We start from the raw sequence: 20,500 nt of genomic DNA on the forward strand, positions 1-20,500 counted from the left end.
TTTAATTCATTTTTAAGGTTATTTAATAATTACATCATTTTGTGCCTTCTCTTTTCTTCCCTCCAAACCTTCCCACAGACCTCTTCTATTTTTCTTTCAAATTCATCTTCTTTTTTCAAATTGGTATTATGCTCTAAATATAAGTTGCTCAGTTTAATAATGTTACTTCCATTCATGTTTTCAGTGTTGATTGCTTGGTATTGGATAACTGATTTTATGCACTTTCCTGGAAATAGGTTTTTTTTTTCTCTCACACTCTCAGCATTTATTAGTTCCCTGCATATTTTTTCATAGGATTAAGGACAGTGGCTTCTTCCTAGATCACTTTTGCATATCTATTAGCATTTCCAATTTTCAGCTCGTTTTTATACAGGTATATGGGTAAGCCTTTTTTTTTTCTTTATTTTTTTATATTCGTCCATCTTATGGGTGTAGCTTCTGGTATTATTAGGAGACACATTACCAGAACATACTCTGATCCTCTGTGTTATGTAATTTTTTTTACCTCCTGTTATGCATGATCACTGAGTCTTATATCTGGGATTGGTTTGTAGATGTATCAGATGTGACTGTTCTCCAGAATTCTGCCTTGTTATTGGTTGTGGTTTTCAATCATGATTTTGGTTCAAGGAAAAGCTTCCTTCGTCAGTGTTGAACTATACATATCTATATGCATTATTAAAAGTATTTAGGTTGCAACATGTTTATATTCATGCATGTACTTACATGTATTATAGGGATTTTATGTAGGTAATTCACAGTATGATTGCTTAAAACTATTTCAAAAATTTACTGTTATTTCACCCACTTACTTCTTTTATATTTATCCTGTAAGACCTGGGGTTTCACAGCTCAGGAGTTCAAGATCGCACCCTTCTCAGGAATTCCCAGAGACCACAATCGATGCAAAAACAAGAGTTTTTTTTTTTTTTTTTATTTCAATCTCGATAGGGTCACCCCACCAAAGGCAGGAGATGACTTAGAGCATGCAAAGCACAGTGTTTTTATACTTAAAAATCTGGCCACTTTTGCTCTATACATTGATTGGTCAGCAAGAATAGCATGAAGATAGTTTATAGCTAGTTGTTTGCAGTTTTTGGCTGTTTGTGAGTTTTCTCAAAACAACTCACCCTCCCCTTCAAGAGCTACCTACCTCTGGCTTCAATTCAAGGCTATCTTGGAGCAGTTCATCCTGCCACTTGAGAGCTATGTGCCTCTGGCTTTAATTCAAGGATGGGAATGGCCACAGCTGTTTTTCTTTTACAGTTGTTTTCATTCTCAGATGGGCTCTCATCCCCCCTTTTCTTTGTGTTCCAATTTTAACCCTAAAATTGTGGATCAACCTCAGAGGTTGATACTGCTTCTGGAGCATCAGGACCTGAACCACACTTACACATTCCCTGATGAAGGTGAGTAATCGGTTAACAATACAGGGTACTATTGTGACAAGGAGCAAAAGGGTAGCAAATGGTCCCAGTAAGAGAAGCACATAGGGGAGCCGACCATTATCCCATTTCAAAAGGGAGATTCTATTAATTCTCATCTCCTTTTTTCAAGATCTTTTTGTAATTTTTTAATCTTTCCTTTGACAATGCCTGATTTATTAGTGTAAAAACAGCATTTCTCCTGTAGGGTTAAGCAGATTCCTCCTTTTTCGGCCATAAGGAGGTCTAATCCACTCCAAGTCTGGAGAACTACTTCTGCTAAGGAATTGAGCTGGTCTTGGAGGTCATTGATGGTGCTCAAAAGCAATTGTACATCACTAATTAACTGTTGGGACAGTTTGTTGTACAGTTGTACAACAAGTGGTAAAAAAAAAACTGTACCCAAACCAGCTGACCCAGTGCCTATGGAAGCAGTCAGCCCAATTCCCACTAACAGAGGAATGAACTGAATGGCTCTCTTCATTCTTCCAGCCATTAACTCAAAGCTGGGGACTGGGATTGGCTCATCCCCTGGAATGATGCTAAGATCAGGGAGTTGCCTGTACACAGGTCCCAGTCAAATCTGTGGGCAAGAACGTATTGGTTATATTATTCCTGCATAAGAAAACAGTGTTATTGTCAGGGCAGAGAGCTGTGGAGATGTCAATTGTTGAATCACAAATGGCAAAGTAGCATCCCCTACAGGTAGACTATCATTTTTGTAGGGTTTGTCAAACAGGTAACATGTTGGTTGAAGAGAGGCTGCACTCTCATAGGGGGTGCTGAGTGTCAGGACCCCACAGCAGTGGAATAAGTGGCATTAGAGGGGGGGAGCTCCAGAGGAACAGGCTGCCCTTGTCAGAGGCAGAGCCAGCAGTCACTTGCAAGTGAAGGATTGGTGTCATTTAGGAGGCTATGAGTGGCAGTAATAACATCTACAGTCTGGGGGTCTAAAATAAAGTTTCCTTTACTATCAGGAAGAACCAGAGGATGGTAATTGAGGGATGAGTATTCTTTTTTTTCTATTAACTCTTCAATGCCTTGTTTAACCTGTTCTTGTCTGACCTGATACTGCAGCCCACATCCATCTGAGAGGTGAATGGGAGGTACCTTACTTCAGCATACAGGCTTTCCTACCGTCCCTGAACAAGGGGCTTGGAGTAATTTAGATCCATGGCCTCCTCTTGGCACACTGTGGGACCAATTGTCTATCCTCATCTCCTCCCTGACTTGGTTCAATATGGCAGTGAAATAGGTGATGTTATCTTTTTCAGTACATTGTTGCACAACCCTATAGCAACTGCTATGCACAGCCTGTTGATAGGTATCACAAGGGCAAGGCCTGGGGCACCCATTTACATAAGGAATAATTTTAGGCTTGGTTACACAATGCCATTCTATACTTGGAGTGCTCCCTGAAGGTTGTGGGGCTCTATATGCCCATGTATCACCACACTCAACTTGAGCATAGGCCTTGTTGGGGCTCCAAATCTCACCATTAAGTAAGGGTCTGCCATTCATCACCCCACCCTTGCAATCACAGGGTTTACCAGACAATGCTTGTACAAACAGCACCACCCAGAGGTACCATTGTCTGTCCACTTTACTGGTAAAAGAGTTCATTGTCCCTGATGAGTTTCAGTAATTTCAGTTTTAACAGGTTGCTGGAGGCTTGGACTTTCCAGGTGTCAGCAGGTTGATGAAGAGCAGGCTTCATGTGTGACCCATGGATCCAAGCTGCAATGTCCTCTACTTTGACAGCTGTTGGGGTGATGAGCAGGACACAATAAGGACCCTTCCACCGAGGTTCCAGGTTCTGGCTGCAATGTCATCGCACGTACACCAGATCTCCAACCTGGAACTGATGGGGCATCTCTAAGGACCCAGGCACATATGCACTGCTAATCTTGCTCCAAATCTCTTTCTGAATAAGTTGCAGTCCTTTCATCCTGGACAAAAAGTCAGAGTTACCACTAGTTATGTCAACGGGGTCCCCAAGAAGAGTCAGGGGAGCAGGAACCCTATATAGTATAGGCTTAAAGGAGTTAAGCCTAGTAGGGAGGTTGTATTTCTGACTCTAAAGAGGGCAATGGAAGGATCACTGCCCAGTCACCATCAGTCTCCATGGTCAATTTGGTGAGAGTCTCTTTGAGAGTTCTATTCATTCTCTCTACCTGTCCTGAACTTTGAGGTCTATAAGCACAATGTAACTTCCAATCAAGCCCGAGAAACATGGCCACCTCCTGGCTTACCTGGACAACAAAGATTGGCCCATTGGCTAATCCAATTACCTTTGGAATATCAAACCAAGGAAAACTGTCTTCCAGAATCTTTTTGGCCATGACCAGGGAGGTTTCTTTTTTTGTGGGAAAAGCTTCCGCTCATCCTGAGAAAATGTCCACAAAAATCAGGAGATATATATTGCCATACCTGGCTGGTTTAATTTCAGTGAAATCCACTTTCCAATGCATTCCAGGTCTAGTTCTTTGTCACCGATCAGCAGTGAAACCCGAATACCACCTGAGAGAGGGCTGGGGGAGAGAGAGAGACAGGGTGACACCAAAAAAGGACACCAAATCTACATGCTGATCCAGGTGTCGATTTAATGGCTGTCAGGTTAACACTTAAGTAGGCAAAAAACTACAAGCAGTTTCTCCTGTAGGAGCTTTACTTGGTCAAAACATAGGAGAGCTCACTCAAGGTTACACAGAGCCTGCTTTCTGGTTACTATGGTTGTACACAATTTCTCAGGGTCAGAGCAGTCTGCTGTAGGACCACCAAGGTCAGTTTAAAAGAAACTGGACTTTGGAAAATAGCCAGAGCCAAGAGGCTGTATCCCACTGCTCAGATGCCATTAACTCAAAACTTGCCATTAACTCCAAAAAGGCTGCCACAGTTTCTTTCAGCCACTTCCCTGGGCTCTGGAAACTCTTACATATGTTTACCCTCTGGCAAGGTTCACATGCCCTAGTCACTTACTCAGTCAGGGTTGTGAGGTTTAGTATTCAGTACTGAGATTGGCAAACAACGTCAGCCAATTTCTTTGCCCCTGTATGAGTCCATTTATGCATATAAGTTATTAATCTTTCAGAGTCTTCCTGTGGTAGAATGATCTTACCTTTGGAGTCAATCCATGCCACCACATCGGTATCAGATATCCCCTGTTTTTGCCATATTAACTTTAAGTCACTTTCTCAGTAGTTTAGTTGTTCTTCTCTGGGCAGTTCAGCAGTTAGTACCACTGGGACAGAGTTTCCTCTAGCAGCTGCTTTAGCGTCCTGATCGGCCATGTTATTCCCCTTTGCTGCCTTGGAATTCCTCTTCTGCTGTCCCAGGCAATGAATATTGCTTACCTTGTCAGGTAGCAGCAAGGCATTGAACAAAGCCAGAATCTCGCTTTTTATTTTTTATCTCTTTACCGGCTGATGTTAGCAGGCCTCTCTGCTAATAGATGGTGCCCTGCATATGGGCTGTTGCAAAGCTGCACTGAATATCAGTATAGATGTTTATCTTTTTACACTTTCCAAGAGTTAATGCCTGGGTTAAAGCAATCAATTCAGCTCTCTGAGCAGGAATGCCGTCCTGCAACGCCTGGGCCCATATTACCTATGTCCATCTACCACTGCAGCCCCTGCCTTTCTCTTCCTGTTCTCAAAAAACTGTTCCCACCCGTATAGTATGTTACCTCAGCATCAGGAAGAGGTTGATCTTTCAAGTCCTTTCACCATCCCTGTTCCTCTGCTAGAACCTAAAAACAATCATGCTCCAGGGGCTGGATTTCTGGATCCTGCAATAAGATGGCAGGGATTAGCTTCATAGCCGGGGCAAGGTTGACTCTATCGTTATTCAAGTGCAAAGCCTTGAATAATGTGTCATGCGGGTGTTCATGAGCCAGTAATCAGGTGGCTGCCTTATGACACTCTCAAGGGCATGAGGAGCATAGATCGTGAGGTCCTGTCCCAGAGTCAGTTTGTCTGCATCTTTTACTAGTGCCGCCACTGCTGCTATTATTTGCAGGCAGGTTGGCCATCTTGCCACTACTGAATCAAGCTTTTTGGATATATAGGCTACTAGTCTCTTCCAGAGTCCAATTTTCTGTGTTAGCACCCCTTTGGCCATTCCCTGATTCTCAGACACATAGAGATGGAAGGGTTTGGTTACAAAAGGGAGTCCCAATGCTGGAGCCGATATTAAGGCTTGTTTGATATTATCAAATGAAGCTTGTTCATCCTTTCCCCAGATAAAAGAGTCATTGCCCTTTGTAAGGGCATACAAAGGGGCTGCCATCTTGGCAAATCCCAGAATCCATAGCTGGCAAAACCCTGCTATACCTAAAATTTCCCTCAGTTGTTTAGTAGTCCATGGAGGGGGAATATGAAATACAGTCTCTTTTCTAGCCTCTGATATTCATCTCTTAACTGACCTGTTTCCTGCAGAGCTGGGCCTTTTTTGCCGACACTCTATAGCCAAGGTCACTCAGCTCTTGTAAAAGCCAGTCGGTGGCTTTAAGGCAATTTTTTTTTTTTTTTTTACAATTTGCAGCTAATAGAATGTCATCCACATATTGGAGAAGAACCTGGGGATTGGTGGCACGGAAGTGTGCCAGGTCCCAGTGTAGGGCTTCATCATTATAATAGAATTTTTAAACCCTTGAGGAAGTTGAGTCCATGTAAGCTGGCCTGATAGCCCTGAGTCTGGGTCTTTCCATTCAAAACCAAAAATGTCTTGGCTGGTAGGGCTGAGTTGGAAACAAAAAAAAAAAAGTGTCCTTAAGGTCCAGTACTGTATACCAAACCCTGTCAGGGGGAAGGGAACTGAACAGGTTTTACGGGTTGGGCATGATAGGGTGTAAGTCCATGACCTGTTTGTTAACTTCCCTCAAGTCCTGTACGGGTTGATAGTCATTGCTCCCAGGCTCCCAAACTGGCAGCAATGGATTATTCCAGGTGGATTGGCACCTTTTGAGAACCCCTAGGTCAAAGAGCCACTGTATGTGAGGGCAAATTCCATCATGGCTTCCTTAGACATCGGATATCATCGCACTGCAATTGGGATAGCCTGAGGCTTCAGTTCTATCTGAACTGGCGGCTGTCTCTCTGCTTTTCCTAGCCCAGCCATTTCAGCCCATGCCCTGGGACATCTCTGTGGCCACCAGTCAATGTCTTTTTCTGGACTTACCTTTTCAGACAGGCGGTATTCATCTTCCAGTTGAATTGTCAGTACATGAATGGGATCTCCTTTGTTGTCTGTCACCTGTGAGCCATCTGGTCTAAAATAGATATGGGCTCCTATCTTAGTTAGGATATCTCACCCTAACAGCAGGTATGGGCATTCAGGGACAACTAAGAATGAGTGGGATACCTGGCCAACTCCAAGGTCCACTGTTCTTTGGGTAGTCCATGAATATTGTTTTCATGGACCCACATTTTTTTCTCTTTTTTAGCTCCTAAGTCTTGTAACAGAACAAAATGCTGGCCACCAGTGTCCACCAAGAAGTGGACTGGCTTTTTCTTCCTTTTGGACAACCCTCGATCCAGTGTCCTTTCTCCTTGCAATAGGCACACTGATCCTTAGACAGAGGGCCCCTCCACTTGCTAGGAACTCTCTCCCTATCATTACAACTCTCCTGCACTATGATGGCCAGGATCTTAGTCAACTTTCTTTCTTGCCTCTTATCCCTTTTACTTTCTCTCACTTCTTGCTCTTTCTGCTTTCTTTCCTCTTTCTCTTCTTCCATCTCCCAGCTGTAGAAAATGTTTTCTGCTACCTGCACTAAATCCTTCAATGACTTGTCCTGTAAATCCTCTATTTTCTGGATTTTTCTATGAATATCTCTGACTGACTGGTCTATAAAGTTTATAGTCACCATTGCCCTATGCTCATCTGAGGTAGGGTCATAGGGCATAAACTGGCAGTAAGCCTCCATCAGCTGTTCAAGTAAGGCTGCAGGAGATTCATCCAGCCCCTGATCGATCTCTCTTACCTTCTTTAAATTGGTGGGCTAATAGAGAGGCCCCGCGGAGACCCGCCATTAGAGTCTGGCAGTAGACTTTCAGGTGCTCCCTACCTCCAGGTGTGTTGTAATCCCAGTTGGGGCAGGTGAGGGGGAAGCCATTCTTAATCTCATTATGGAGGATGGAAGACCTCCCATCCATTCCCAGCGCATTCTTTCTCACCTCAAATAGAACCCTCCCCATTCCTCGGTAGTCAGGAGAGCCTGAAAGAGTTGCTGGCAATCATCCCAAGTGAGCTGGTGTGAGAATAGGACAGATTCAAACAAATCAGTTAGAGCTTGAGGATTTTCGGAAAAGGGGGTTATGGGCCTTCCACTTATTGATTTCCATCATCACCAGGGGGCCCATAGGCCTGCAATGGAATGGCCATGGAGTCTGGCTGAGCTGCTCGGGGACTCCACGTTCCCACCCATGGATCACTTTCACTTTCAGAATCTGGTGGTGACTGTATCAGTGCAGAGGGACTGCTGGCAGCACTCTCGCTTTCAGAATCTGGTGTTGCTGAGGGACTGGTGGCACCCTGCTGCAGACCTGCTGGGGGATTAGTGGGGAAAAGCTAGTAGATCAAGAAAGTCAAAGAAGCAACAATTATAGAGACAAAGAGAACACGACCAGCAATTCAGATAAGGATTCCCTTATGGGTGGTACAACAGAATTCTGATTGAGAGGCTGCCTCACAGCAGCCATCTGCAATGAGAAACAGATGGGAGGAGGACCATCATGGACCTGGCCTCCCCATATGGAAAGGCTGCCTCCCGGCAGCCGACTCCTACAGATGGGAGGAAGACCTTCACAAACCTAGCCTCCCAAGATGGAATCTGGAGCATCCTTCAGTTCCCAGATACAGAGTGGTGTACCAGAAATCAGACTAGCCTGTTCTGAGCTCAACCTCCGAACCCAGTCTGATGAGGGTTGGGAAGGGGCACACTGTTTTCTGGCCAATGCACCAAAAATGTAAGACCTGGAGTCTCCCTGCTCAGGATCTCGTCCTTCCCAGGACTCTCACAGACCACAGCTTGATGCAAAAGCAAGAGGTTTTATTGCTATCATAATAGGGTCACCCCTCCAAAGATAGGAGACAACCCTGAACATGCAAAGCACAGGGTTTTTATACCTGAAAATCAGGTCACATTTGCTCTATAGTTTACAGCTGGTTGTAGATAGTTTACAGCTGGTTGTTTCTCAGAACAGTTCACCCCGCCTTCAAGAGCTCTCTGCACCTGGCTTCAATTCAAAGAATCACAGTTGTTTCTCATTCCCAGGTGGTCCCTCAGTTCTTCCAGAGTTCATGATTTCAATTCCCAGCAAACACATGATGGCACACAACCATCTATAATGAGATCTGGTGTCCTCTTCTGGTGTGCAGACAACATTGTAATAAAATAAATGAATATTAAAAAATTCAGAGACACCCCTGCCACTGCTTGCAGGAATGCTTGGATGACAGGCATGTGCCACCACACCAGCTATTTTTTTAATATTTGAAAAAGATTTATTATCTGTGTCTGACTCCCAATGCTGTAATCAAAGACACAGAGACCCAAGAATACCTTCTCCAAATGCCAGGGACTGGACATGATTTAATGAAGCAGCACCCACAGCTCCAGATGTGGTGACTTCTGGGAAAGGTGGCTGGGCAATGACCTCATGCAGCTCCTGGCCAATTGTGGGACACTATGGCTGGCAGGGAGACCAGGAGAAAGGCTGTGTGGGCTCTGAGGATGATGATGGGCTACAGCTGCCTGCAGCAGCATGAAGAGGCTTTCTGAGCTTCCTACTTCCAGGATCCTCGCCAAGCAACCAGTTAGCGAAGCTGAGGAACGAGGGCACTTTATATTGGGAACAGCACGTGGTGGATCCTGGGATTTGTAGATGGCACCCAGGCCACAGTCCACACAGAATACTGGCAGAGACACAGACACCTGACTAATCAATCCCAGTATGCATCGCACCCCCACTATGCCATTTATATAGTTCACAGCTACAATCCCAGAAGTACATGCTCCGAAGCCATGTTTGTAGTTAGCAGGCAAGTGGACCTCTGCTTCAGTGAATCTTGGAATGGTTTGTACTTCCCTGACCAGGGAGCACTCCGAATTGGGACCTGAAGGGATAGAAGTCTGTCTGTGACTAGAAACGTTGTGTTTACATCCCCGGAGCAGTGGCCAGGCCAGGGAGATTGTGGGTTGGCCTCGGGAACCTCTGAGCCCAATAGTCTCTGCTCCCAGCAGGATGGATCTGGAAGCAAAGCCTGAAGGGGCGGAACTTCTGCTAACATGTGCCACTGTCCGGACTGGTTTTCCCTTGTCAGCATCCTTCTTATCCCAAGCTGTTTGCCTAAACTCTGAGTCCCACTCACATGGGGAGGCTGTCCATCATTCTGTCTCCCTGAAGTCCATGAGTGGTTTGTGCATGAGGCTGCCACCATGCCTGCATGCATTCTGGAGGAGGTGGGTGCATGCTGCCAGGCGTTCAAGTTGTGCACGACCTTATATAGGTTGTACAGGTGCCCTCAGCTGGTCTGCAGGTAAGCGAGCAGGCAGGACACTATGAATAAATTTTAAGGTGCTGTAGACTGATTAGGTAAGGTGCTCTGTTCTTAGTGTTTAGGGTAATTGGTCTCAGTACATAAGAATTTCGCCGCATCTGTTGACCTGAGGGCATACACACATGCTGAACAGTGTATAAATAGTGTTGAGGGTACAGGGGGCTGAGTAGCTAAGGTGCTCTGTGCTTTGTGGTTAGGGTTCTTGGGACTCAGTACATAAGAATCCTGTCACCTCTGCTGGCATGAAAGCATACACACATGGGCAGAGACAAAAAGGAGGAGGATAAAGAAGAGGAAAGGGATGAAGAAAAGTAAGAAAGATATCTGTGTGGTTTTTACAGAAAAACTCCCAGCTAATTGAAACATGGGTACGATTTGGTGTTGATATGCTTTACTTGAACCAACATGCACAGGTAAATGTGCAGGTATTCTATAGTGACATGAATAACCGATGTTTTCTGGATGGTAAATAAAATATTTTCAACCAGAAGGAAGGTGTGGAACATGGCAAAACAACACATTATATTTAGAGTCTGTATCTAATAATAATGGTTTGGTAAACTTTTTCAGAGGAAGCTTCTCCTATTCAAAGACAAGAACTATCACTAGCTTATAGCATTTTCTCGAGGCACGTATACCCTCCCAGTACACGTGTACCCAGGAGAGTCTTAATTCCATAAATTCTGGATTGACAATTTTGATTGCTTACTTCCTGCTTTGCTATCTGAAAATCATAAAACATATGCCCAGCAAATATTTTTATAAAGATTAAACCAGAAAAAATGGTGTGATGACCATTTGTGAGTCCATCTACAACATATGGAATGCAGTGTATGCAGTGGCCTATGCCCTCTGTAAAATGCTGTTGAGCAAAACATAAATGGGTCTAAAGAAGACTAAAACAAGCAGGGGTTTCTACCATGGCAGGGAAGCCTCACTCATAAGCATGGGAAGCATTAAGATCTAACATCATTGGTAAGTAATTTGCAGTTGTTAAGCCAATACAACATTTTTTCTTATAATTAAATCCATAAATTTAAATGGAAAAAGGTTCTATCACAGGCTATTTGTCCATATAAGTAATTATCTTACATGATTTTAGGACTGAAAGCACTGACTTAAAGACATTACATTTAGATATATTTCAGCAAATGTTTTCCTAAGGTGAGATGAACCTCTGTCTCTGACATTAACTCAGTGGAAGGCTCTTTGTACACCTACCCTGAGCAGCCTGGCCAGGCCACAGAGGAAGACAATACAGCCAGTCCCGCTGAGAAATGGTAGGCTAGGGGCAGAAGGAAGGGAAGGAGGACCTCCCCTATCAGTGGACTTAGAGAAGTGGTTGGGAGGAGATGAGGGAGGAGGCTATAGATGGGATACAAAGTAAATAAACTGTCATAATATAAAAAATAAAAATTTAATAAAAATAACAAAGAAGTCATAAAAAAGATATATGGGTAATCAATGTAAAAATATAACAAGTTAAAAAAAAACAATTTTTTTTAATATTTTCATTCAATTTGTCCAATGCCATAAGATACAGACAAAGGGGTCATATCCAAAGCAGCCATTTCACCTAAAGTACAATCTATATTTATGACACAAAACTTTAAGAAGATCTTTTGTGGATGATAAATAGCTTGTTCTACAGTCAGCAGAAATTGAAAAGTAAATGCTTTCACAGATTATTGAGTATTAATAAGGTAAGTTGAAGGTTAAACCAAAACTGTTTCCATTATTAAATTTTAGAACACAGACAGTGCTCATGACCCCGGGCCATATCTCAAGATGTTAGTGATAAGTAGATATAAACTTAGGATTCATTTAAACATACAAGCCTTCAAGGAGGGTATTATTGAGAAGATGGCTGAGCAAGTCAATTGAACTTTTCATTCAGTCAATGATAAGTAAATAAAAGTAGAACTGTGAATGTTTAGTAAACTATGTAATTTTAAGTATTATGGGAATCAGTAATATTTGACATTGATATTGACATAGTCTGTAATCACGGCTTCTACTCATAGTATATTAGGTAAGTTAGTAAATCTCTTGTACACATAACTGTGTACCTATATAGAAGTTCTTTAACACAAGTTATTAATTAGTTAACAATATTAGGTTGCGTTATTAATTTTCAGAAGTTGATTTTTTTGTTATCGAGATAATACTGGTATCTCAACAAAAATATGGAATATTTTTCCTTTTATTTATCATTTTCCCTTCTGTGGAATACTTTGAGGAGTATTGCAGTGAGTACTTTGAGATCCTTGTAGAATTCATGCTGAATCTCTGGAGCTAGGCTTTCTTTTATTTTTACATTTAATTGAGATTTAAATTACTGTTTCTATCATGTTTGTGATGTGTCTGTTTAAATAACTTACTTCATCTTGATTTAATGTTGCTAGATTTTATAACTGTAGAAGTCTACTTTTTTTTTACAATTTAAAGTTTAGTTGAATGAAGATCTTTATAATATGAACCTATGATTCTCTGCTTTCCTCAGTGAACACTGTAGTGTCTGTTAGATCAGGATTGATGCAGTTGACATGGAATTAAAAGAGAGAAGACAGGCATTTCCAGATGGAGGGTTTTTCTCTAAAACAGAACACTGATGCACTAGTCTTTTGAGGGGGTAGAGAGTGGAGATTCTGTGCTGTAGTACCATGGGCTGCAGGTTTAAAGTGGCTTGATGGGGGAGAACATATCATTGTGGTTTAGTGTATAAATTTCTGGCTTTAGTCCTGCCACTGAGGCTTCATTCATGAATTGTGTGTGCTGGCAGTTATTCTTGAGCATGGGGGAGTTTTGGGGGAAGCATTTTCCAGTGTGAGATTTTTTTCTTTGTTAATGTTTACATTGCTATGATCCAACATTGTGTGTGTGTGTGTGTGTGTATGTGTGTGTAATAACAATGAAGAAAGATAACACAATTTTACAAAAGTGCAATGAGGAATGTATGGGATTGTTTGGAAGGAAGAATGAGGAGAGGTAATGATGAACTTATATTAGGCTTGAAGTTATATCAGAATTGAAAAATAATAGAAATAAAAATAATAAATCACATCACTATCATTGATGTATTAAACTTTCTTGATGGCAGCAAAAATTCTAATCAATTTTTTTTCCTGTGTGTGTGTAACAATCTTTGCCACTTTGTTGTAAAATTGAGTCTCTTACTACTGGGGTTTTACTGGAACATGTTTATAAATTCCCATTAGTTTGTTGATTTTGGTATTATCCTTAGATTTAAAAACATGATTATTATTGCTTTTATTGTTATAATTTAAGTATAACTTAACTACAATCACTTAGAACTTTCAGTTTCCTTATGAAAGGAAATATGTTGTTCAGCCCTGAAAACATACATACAGATAGCATGATAAAAAAATCAGCAGTTTATATTTCAAAATACATGTATATATAACACATGAAATAACAATGAAGAAAGAAGCTGTGAATTTGAAGGTGAGAAGATGGGAACATGTGGGAAGGCCTGGAGGGAGAAAAGGGAAGGAAGAAATTTTGTAATGAAATTATAGCCTTAAAATAATTTGTAAGTGTTAATATCCAGAAGTCAATACTCAGAATGAAAAAACTGAGGCAGGTGAATTCAGGGTCAGGGACTGATATTCGTATCTTTCTGTATACCTAAGCTTAATTTATTTGGGCATCTTGATGAGGAAGTAAATAGTTTTATTTAGGTGCAAACCCTCAACCTCCAGACTTGGAGCCAGCCACTTTACCAGCTGAGCCACTTAAGTCTTTCTGCTCTCTCTTCCACCAAAATCACTCTTTCCCTAATGTTTTTATTGTTTAACAACAGGTGGTCTTTAATTAAACTGACAAACAAGTCCAGGCTTGTTGAATCACAGACTTTCTTCAGGCCTCTGTGGGCTCAGTGGTAATCCTTTGTCCTCTTTCTGAGGCAGGCTCAGAGGGCTGGTAGAGGTTTAGGGGCCCATTAACCCTCTGCAATTGAAAGAGAAATGGAGATAAAAGAGAGAAGTTTGAGGCACATAAGCTCACTGAATAAAAGTAGACAGAACAAGAAATTTAACTAAGAAGTTCCCACAAGCTTACATATGATGATGTTGATTTCAGCTAGCATCTCCCCTGCTGAAACTGTAACATATTAAGGCTTCCCTTGGGAAAAAAAAAACATCTTCTTCAACCAGCTGTTAAGGCTGGTTCAATCATGCTTACACATAGACAAATGATAAGACATATAAACCTCTATATACTCATACACATATTACATGGTTGATTAAAAGGAGCTCCTTGCAGCCAACGAATTGACATACATTCATGTCACATATACAAAAAAAAACAGTTGGACATATTTCATGCAAACATATCAATACACATATTTACAATGCACAGATGAAGCAAATCCTAGTTTGCTTCAATCCTATTGTATGTTCATAGGTTTTATATTTCTGAGACATAGGAATTACTTCATAGTCAAAAATGATTACAGATAAAGATGAATTTGAAAATGCAACAGAGTACATGTATTTTCATTAAAACTAAACATTTCATATTTGGGTATTCATTATAGAAGTTCATAGTGACAAAGGTTGACAAGTGTTAAAGGTTAACAAGGTCCAAGAGGTTACAAAAAGATATATGTCCCCATTATATTTTGGGTTTGGGGACCAGACAAACTCCCTATATTTGTGGTGTGTACAATAATTAATGAAGCCATCCCTAGAGTGAGAACTTCTCTGAAGCCACAAATCTATCTCAATCCTAGTGAGGCATTGGGAGGCATCCAGAAAGGTATTTATTGCTGCCATAAAATTGTAAACTTGTTTTAGAACAAGTTAACTTCTAAGATTGTTTTAGTCAAATCAGGAATTCTATAATCAGGAATTAATTCACCTGAATAGCAGTTCATCTTCATAAAGATCCCATAGGAAGTTTATGCAATCAGAGATGGTAAAAACCCCGAAAATGAGTGTCCATGCTAAGCCAGAATTTTTTAAGAGACACAGTAGCACAGAATAAAGGAGTGTCAGGGTCTGGAAACAATTCTGTGTGCATTGGGGAACAAACCTTACAAATCACTAGCTCTCTCTTCCAGAAAGCTCACATGCATATTAAGCTTCCCCAAATGAATGGCTCTTAGTATATAGTCTCAAGAAATTTTTATTTACTTTTTAAAATTTTTTTGAAATAAAATTTTCAAAAAAGTAATCATGGTCTAAAAAAGATTACAAACGGAGAGCACTCTAAAATTATTCTTCCAACTCCTCATTTTTAGAAAGAGGGACTATATCTTGTCCTTTATTTTCCTTGAATTTTTATTCAATCCCATCAATTAAAAATATGAGCAAAGAAACATTAGTGATTTTATTTATCTTTTTTATTTTTTCTTCTGTTTATCAGTTATGATATAATTTCATCATTTCACCTACACTTTCTTCCCTCCAGATACTCCCATACACAAACATATTTTTCCAGTGTAACTATAGCTATTATGAGGCAATAAAATCTTATGTCAAAATACCTGATCCTTGGTCTCTTAGACATTTGTACTCCCTCCTTCTCAATTACATTGAAAAAATTCCTAAATTCGCAGGATGAAGATCATGCTTATCTGTATATATTAAGGATGAGGTTAAGAATTTTGTAGGTTGGTTTCTGCCAAGGTATGTGTGCCACTACCTCATGCTTAAGGTTATCATGTGATGCTGATCATTGTTGCGGTTCATAGGCATCATAGCAAGGTAGGACTATTATTGCTTCACTTCCTCTTTTGAAACCATGCATTTCACCTTATGATACATAAATGCTAGTCGTCAGGGAGAGTGTGTTCAAGTCAGTTTCAGCTCAGATGTCTCTGGGCTAGCATGGTGTCATCAGCAAAAGGGAAATGGCTTCCAAGTTTGGGACAAAAAGGGAAGTAGCAGCAGCATATAATGTCTGAGGAGTTTCTGAGACAACCCCCACCAATAACACAAAAGTGGTCTTCTCGTGCCTGGTGTTAGAGTTTTTGTGAGATGGAGGGACAATTGTTATCAAAGATGGCAAATTTTCATTTAAACTAAATTTTAGTTTTATACAAACCCTTACATGGATTATAAATGTTTTAAGTAGATAGATACTCGTATGATTCCATATTACTTTTTCAGACATCTTTATTGTTATTTTACCACCCTCCCTTTAGTATTTCTTTCAGTCTCACCTCCATAATTATTATAACACCTCTTGTTTTCCCATTTTCTCTTTGAAATCACTTGTAACCTACATCATACTGCCCCCACAATAACTCCATTTCACCTTGGAAATAATCCCTTTTCCATTTCAGGTTTTTGCAATTACTGCCAGATATGGACTCACATTTCAGTGCATAAATACTCAGTTTTGAGCTAGGAAGCATAGAAGAGAGAAAATGTGAAGTTTGTTTTTCTATGCTTGGATTACCTCAGATAACATGATTTTTTTCTAGTTCCACCCATTTACCTGAAAATTTTATTTTTAAACTACTGAATAGTAATTAATTTTAAAATCAGGAACGAATGAACCAATATTTAGTTCATTTTTCAGGGTATAATATAATTACATAATTTTCTGTTTTCTCTTTCTTCCTTCTAAACCTTCCCAAACACCTCTCTTGTCTCTCTTTTTTATTAATTCATATAATGTGCATATATGTATGATGTAGACTTCTACACCATAAGTTGCAAAGCTTAATAGTGTGATTTCTATGCATGCTTTGAGGGCTGATTGTTTGGGGTTAGATGACTGATTTTATGTTCTTTCCTGGGGAGAATATTTAACCCACCCTCAGCCTTTATTAGTTCGCTGTAGATTTTTGCATAGGATTGAGGCCAATGGTTTGTTTCTGGAGGAAATTCGCATGTCTATTAGCATTTTCCAACTTTCAGTTCAAGGTTATGCAGGTATATTGGTAAGTTTTTTTTTTTCTTTATTTTTTATCTTGGTAATTCTTAGGGCTGTAGTTTCTGGTATTATTAGGAGACACACTACCAGAACATACTCTGATGCTATGCCTTATATATTTTCTTTTACCACCTGTTCTGCATGATCTCTGAGCCTTAGATCTGAGAATTGTTTTGTAGATGTATCAGGTGTGACAGTTCTCCAGAATTTTGGCTTATGATTGGTTGTGGATTTCAGTCACGATTGTTGTTGCCAAGAAAAGCTTCTTTGGTCAGTGGTGAAGCATACTTAACTGTGTGCATTATTAAATATATTTAGGTTGCATCATGTTTATATTCATGCATGCATTGTAAGGATTTTATATAGATGATTCACAGTATGATTGCTTAAAACTCTTATAAATATTTACTGTTATTTCATTCACTTCCTTATTTTATATTTATCCACCTTCATATTTAGAATAACTCCCACACATTATTCCAATCAGATGACCTTTCCCCTGCCATTGTACTGCTTGCCCACCATGTTTTCTTGTTTCTACAGTTATTCCATGGTGAATACACACATTTGAACATTTGGAGTTAGATTCCCCAGAGAAGAGAATGAGATATATTTGTCTTCTGGATATGGGTTACCTTAATTATAATTTTTCTACTTACATCTATTATGTGTATGATATTTTTATTATCCATTTATTATGTTAAAGATATTTATGAGTTTCTATTTCCTATCTATTGTGAATAGAATAGCAATGAAGGTGACTGAGAGCATATTTCTAGAGTGGATATCGAGTCATTTTTACATATGTCTAGGAAAAGAGAGCATAATCAGGTAGTAGATTTAATTTTTACTTTTAGAAAATTTTCTACACTGATATCTGGAATGTCTCAACCTGTTTAAAAGCCCTCCTCTTTCTAGAGAATGATTTTCTTGCCTATTCTATAAAAGAATCCCAAATACCACACAAAGCCCTGCTATACTCCCTAAAAAAAAAACAGGGAACAAGTAATTAGTTCATGTACTATTTATCTCAATTACTATCATGTAATTGCATTTTGAATATGCATAGTTTCTGCAAATTAATAATTAATGTGCATAGCTTACTAAAATGTGTTTTTAGCAGCAGCTTCTTTTCTGAAATAGAATGTCTGTGATTGCTCTACAAAGTGAGGGACACTTATTTTTGTTTAAAAATACATTTCAGAAAAAGTTACTTAAAAGTGGGTAAATAATTTAATTTCTGTATACTAATGGAGTTTTTTAGAAAACTAGTGTATCAATTTTTATTTGCTATTTTTTGTTTTTAATACATCTCAAAGAGATTTTATCAGGTCTTAAGAGAATAATATAGCACTTTGGGAAAAAGATGCATCCCAGCAGCCCTGCACTGGAGGTCAAGATGGAGAAAACCTCCACAGCTACCATGGGTTTGCCCTTGGTGCTCTGGTAGACAGGGATGAAGGTGACCCAGACACTGCAAGATACCAGCATGCTGAATGTCAGGAACTTAGCCTCATTGAATGTGTCAGGCAGGTTCCTCACCAGAAATGCCATAGTGAAGCTCCCTAGAGCTAGGGTCCCCAAGTAAGCCAACACACAGTAGAAAGATGTAACTGAACCCTTGTTGCATAAAATGATGACATGAGAATATTCAGAGTGTACATCTGTGTCAATATAGGGAGGTGAAGTTCCCAGCCAGACTCCAGAGAGAATAAGTTGGATCAGGACACAGATGGGGATAACAGCATTATACACACCTGAGACAAACAATCTTCTCATTGTTCTCCCAGGTTTCATGACTCTAAAGGCCAGAATTACAGTTAGAGTTTTTGCCAAAACAGTGGAAATAGCCAAGGTGAAGACAAGTGCAAATGTTATTTATTTGTTGCAGTATGCAAGAGGCTGTGTTTGGGCGTCCAATGAAGAGAAAAGAGCAGAGGAAGCAGAAGAGGATGGAGATGAACAGAATGTAGCTGAGAGTTCTGTTATTGGCCTTAACAATGGGTGATTCTCGGTGTTTGAGAAAGATCCCCAAAACTGCAGTTGTGCTAACAGAGCAGAACGGAGCTGTGCAGACCAGAGCCATGCCCAGAGGATCCTCAAAGGACAAGAAGGTCACTGTCTTGGGCAGGCACTGGATTCTTCCAGGGTTTGGGTACTGTTGACTTGAGCAAGATATGCACTCCTGCTGATCTGTTGGAAAGAAGTGAATCGACATTTCAGCTAATGCAATTATTTAGTCATTGCACATTTAATTCATGAGAGTGCTTTCCAATGAAGCCTTGCATATTCTGCTTCCTGATACTGCCAAGATCATGAACTCTATAATTTCCATTTCTACTGTTTATCTTGTTTACTTAATAATAATCTTTCTGCTTAACAATTTATCACAGTTTCTCTAGGGCATTGAAATCTATATTACTCATATTCAGATGAAGTAAAACTGTCAAGTAATCCTTCAAATGTTTTTTTTAATACGTTGAGTTTCTAACTACATATATACATTGTATTTTGAACAAAAATACATTTTCTTGTTTCCACCATCATGGGCTCTTCTCATTTTTCTTGTTTCTCACAGTTTCAGTGGATATTTTTTACCCCACATTTATATAATTTTTCTCACGGAACATGGAATAAGTTAGATACCACCTCCATGACCTATGGATCAATTCTGATTTGGTAGTAAATACACCACAGTTGCATCAACAATTGCATCTATAGGGTCAGATCAACTGCTGTGGAAGTTGCCCATAAATATCTATAGTTTTGACATCCTTTGACTCAGGACAGGACCCTTTGTCTTTCATCATTAATTTCAGACTAATCTTGGGAATTGTTCTAATCTTCATTCTTGTTGTTCTAGTTATCTTTTGAAGAATAAAAATGCCCTACATGTCACACAATTGGTTCATACATGTTAATCATTAAATCAGATAAGGGGAAATTCAGAGCCATATTTCCTGGAATGGTGAGGCTGATGATGCCACCTCAGCTGCTTGACAAAATTCCAGCAAAGCTGAGCAGAATGTTACAATCACTGTTTTTCTATCTCTTTTTTTTTCTGTATGTTGCATTAGTGGCGACTTTCTGCACTGATTCATTTTCTGTTTTTGTTTTGTTTTGTTTTATTTTCTACAGAAAAGTTATGTTTTACTCTTTTTATGGAAATCCTATACTTAACTATACCTTTCTACAGTTTGGAAACCTTTATGCCATGGAGATCATTAAGCACAGATAAGCAGATAGAAAGATGAGGCCAATATTTCAGGAATTTTCTTGGGGTATCTGCTTGTAAACAGTATATTTCAGGTTTAGCAGAGACAATATGCAAACCACAGCAGGCCAGGATATTCGATTATAGATTTAAGACATCCTTTTATTTTAGGCTTAGAGCTCCCTGAAAATGTAGTTTAAAGATAAGAGGCCATAGATAGGACACTCCTGATGGAATAAAATTCAGTTAATATGATAGATTGACTAAAGTAATGCTACTTCATAGCATAGATGATGATACATATAATAAAGGGAGTTATTTATTAGTATTTGCTATTCATAAAAAGATAAGTTCAAGTATTATGTGTTTATATGGACTGTGGTCATACTGAAAA

The 20,500-nt window shown here is 39.8% G+C and overlaps 1 protein-coding gene across 1 annotated transcript; it reads right to left on the bottom strand.

The window, feature by feature from the left end:
- Positions 1-7,754: 7,754 nt before the first annotated feature.
- LOC132650912 (vomeronasal type-2 receptor 116-like) lies at positions 7,755-18,764 on the bottom strand (the record flags this gene model as incomplete). Its single annotated transcript, XM_060376242.1, has 2 exons — positions 7,755-7,994; positions 18,201-18,764. Coding segments are annotated over 2 exons (804 nt in total), but the record flags the coding sequence as incomplete, so codon positions are not given.
- Between the last annotated feature and the right edge of the window lie 1,736 nt (positions 18,765-20,500).

The sequence above is a fragment of the Meriones unguiculatus genome (genome assembly GCF_030254825.1).
Source record: "Meriones unguiculatus strain TT.TT164.6M chromosome 13 unlocalized genomic scaffold, Bangor_MerUng_6.1 Chr13_unordered_Scaffold_34, whole genome shotgun sequence".
NCBI classification, from domain to species: Eukaryota; Metazoa; Chordata; class Mammalia; order Rodentia; family Muridae; genus Meriones; species Meriones unguiculatus.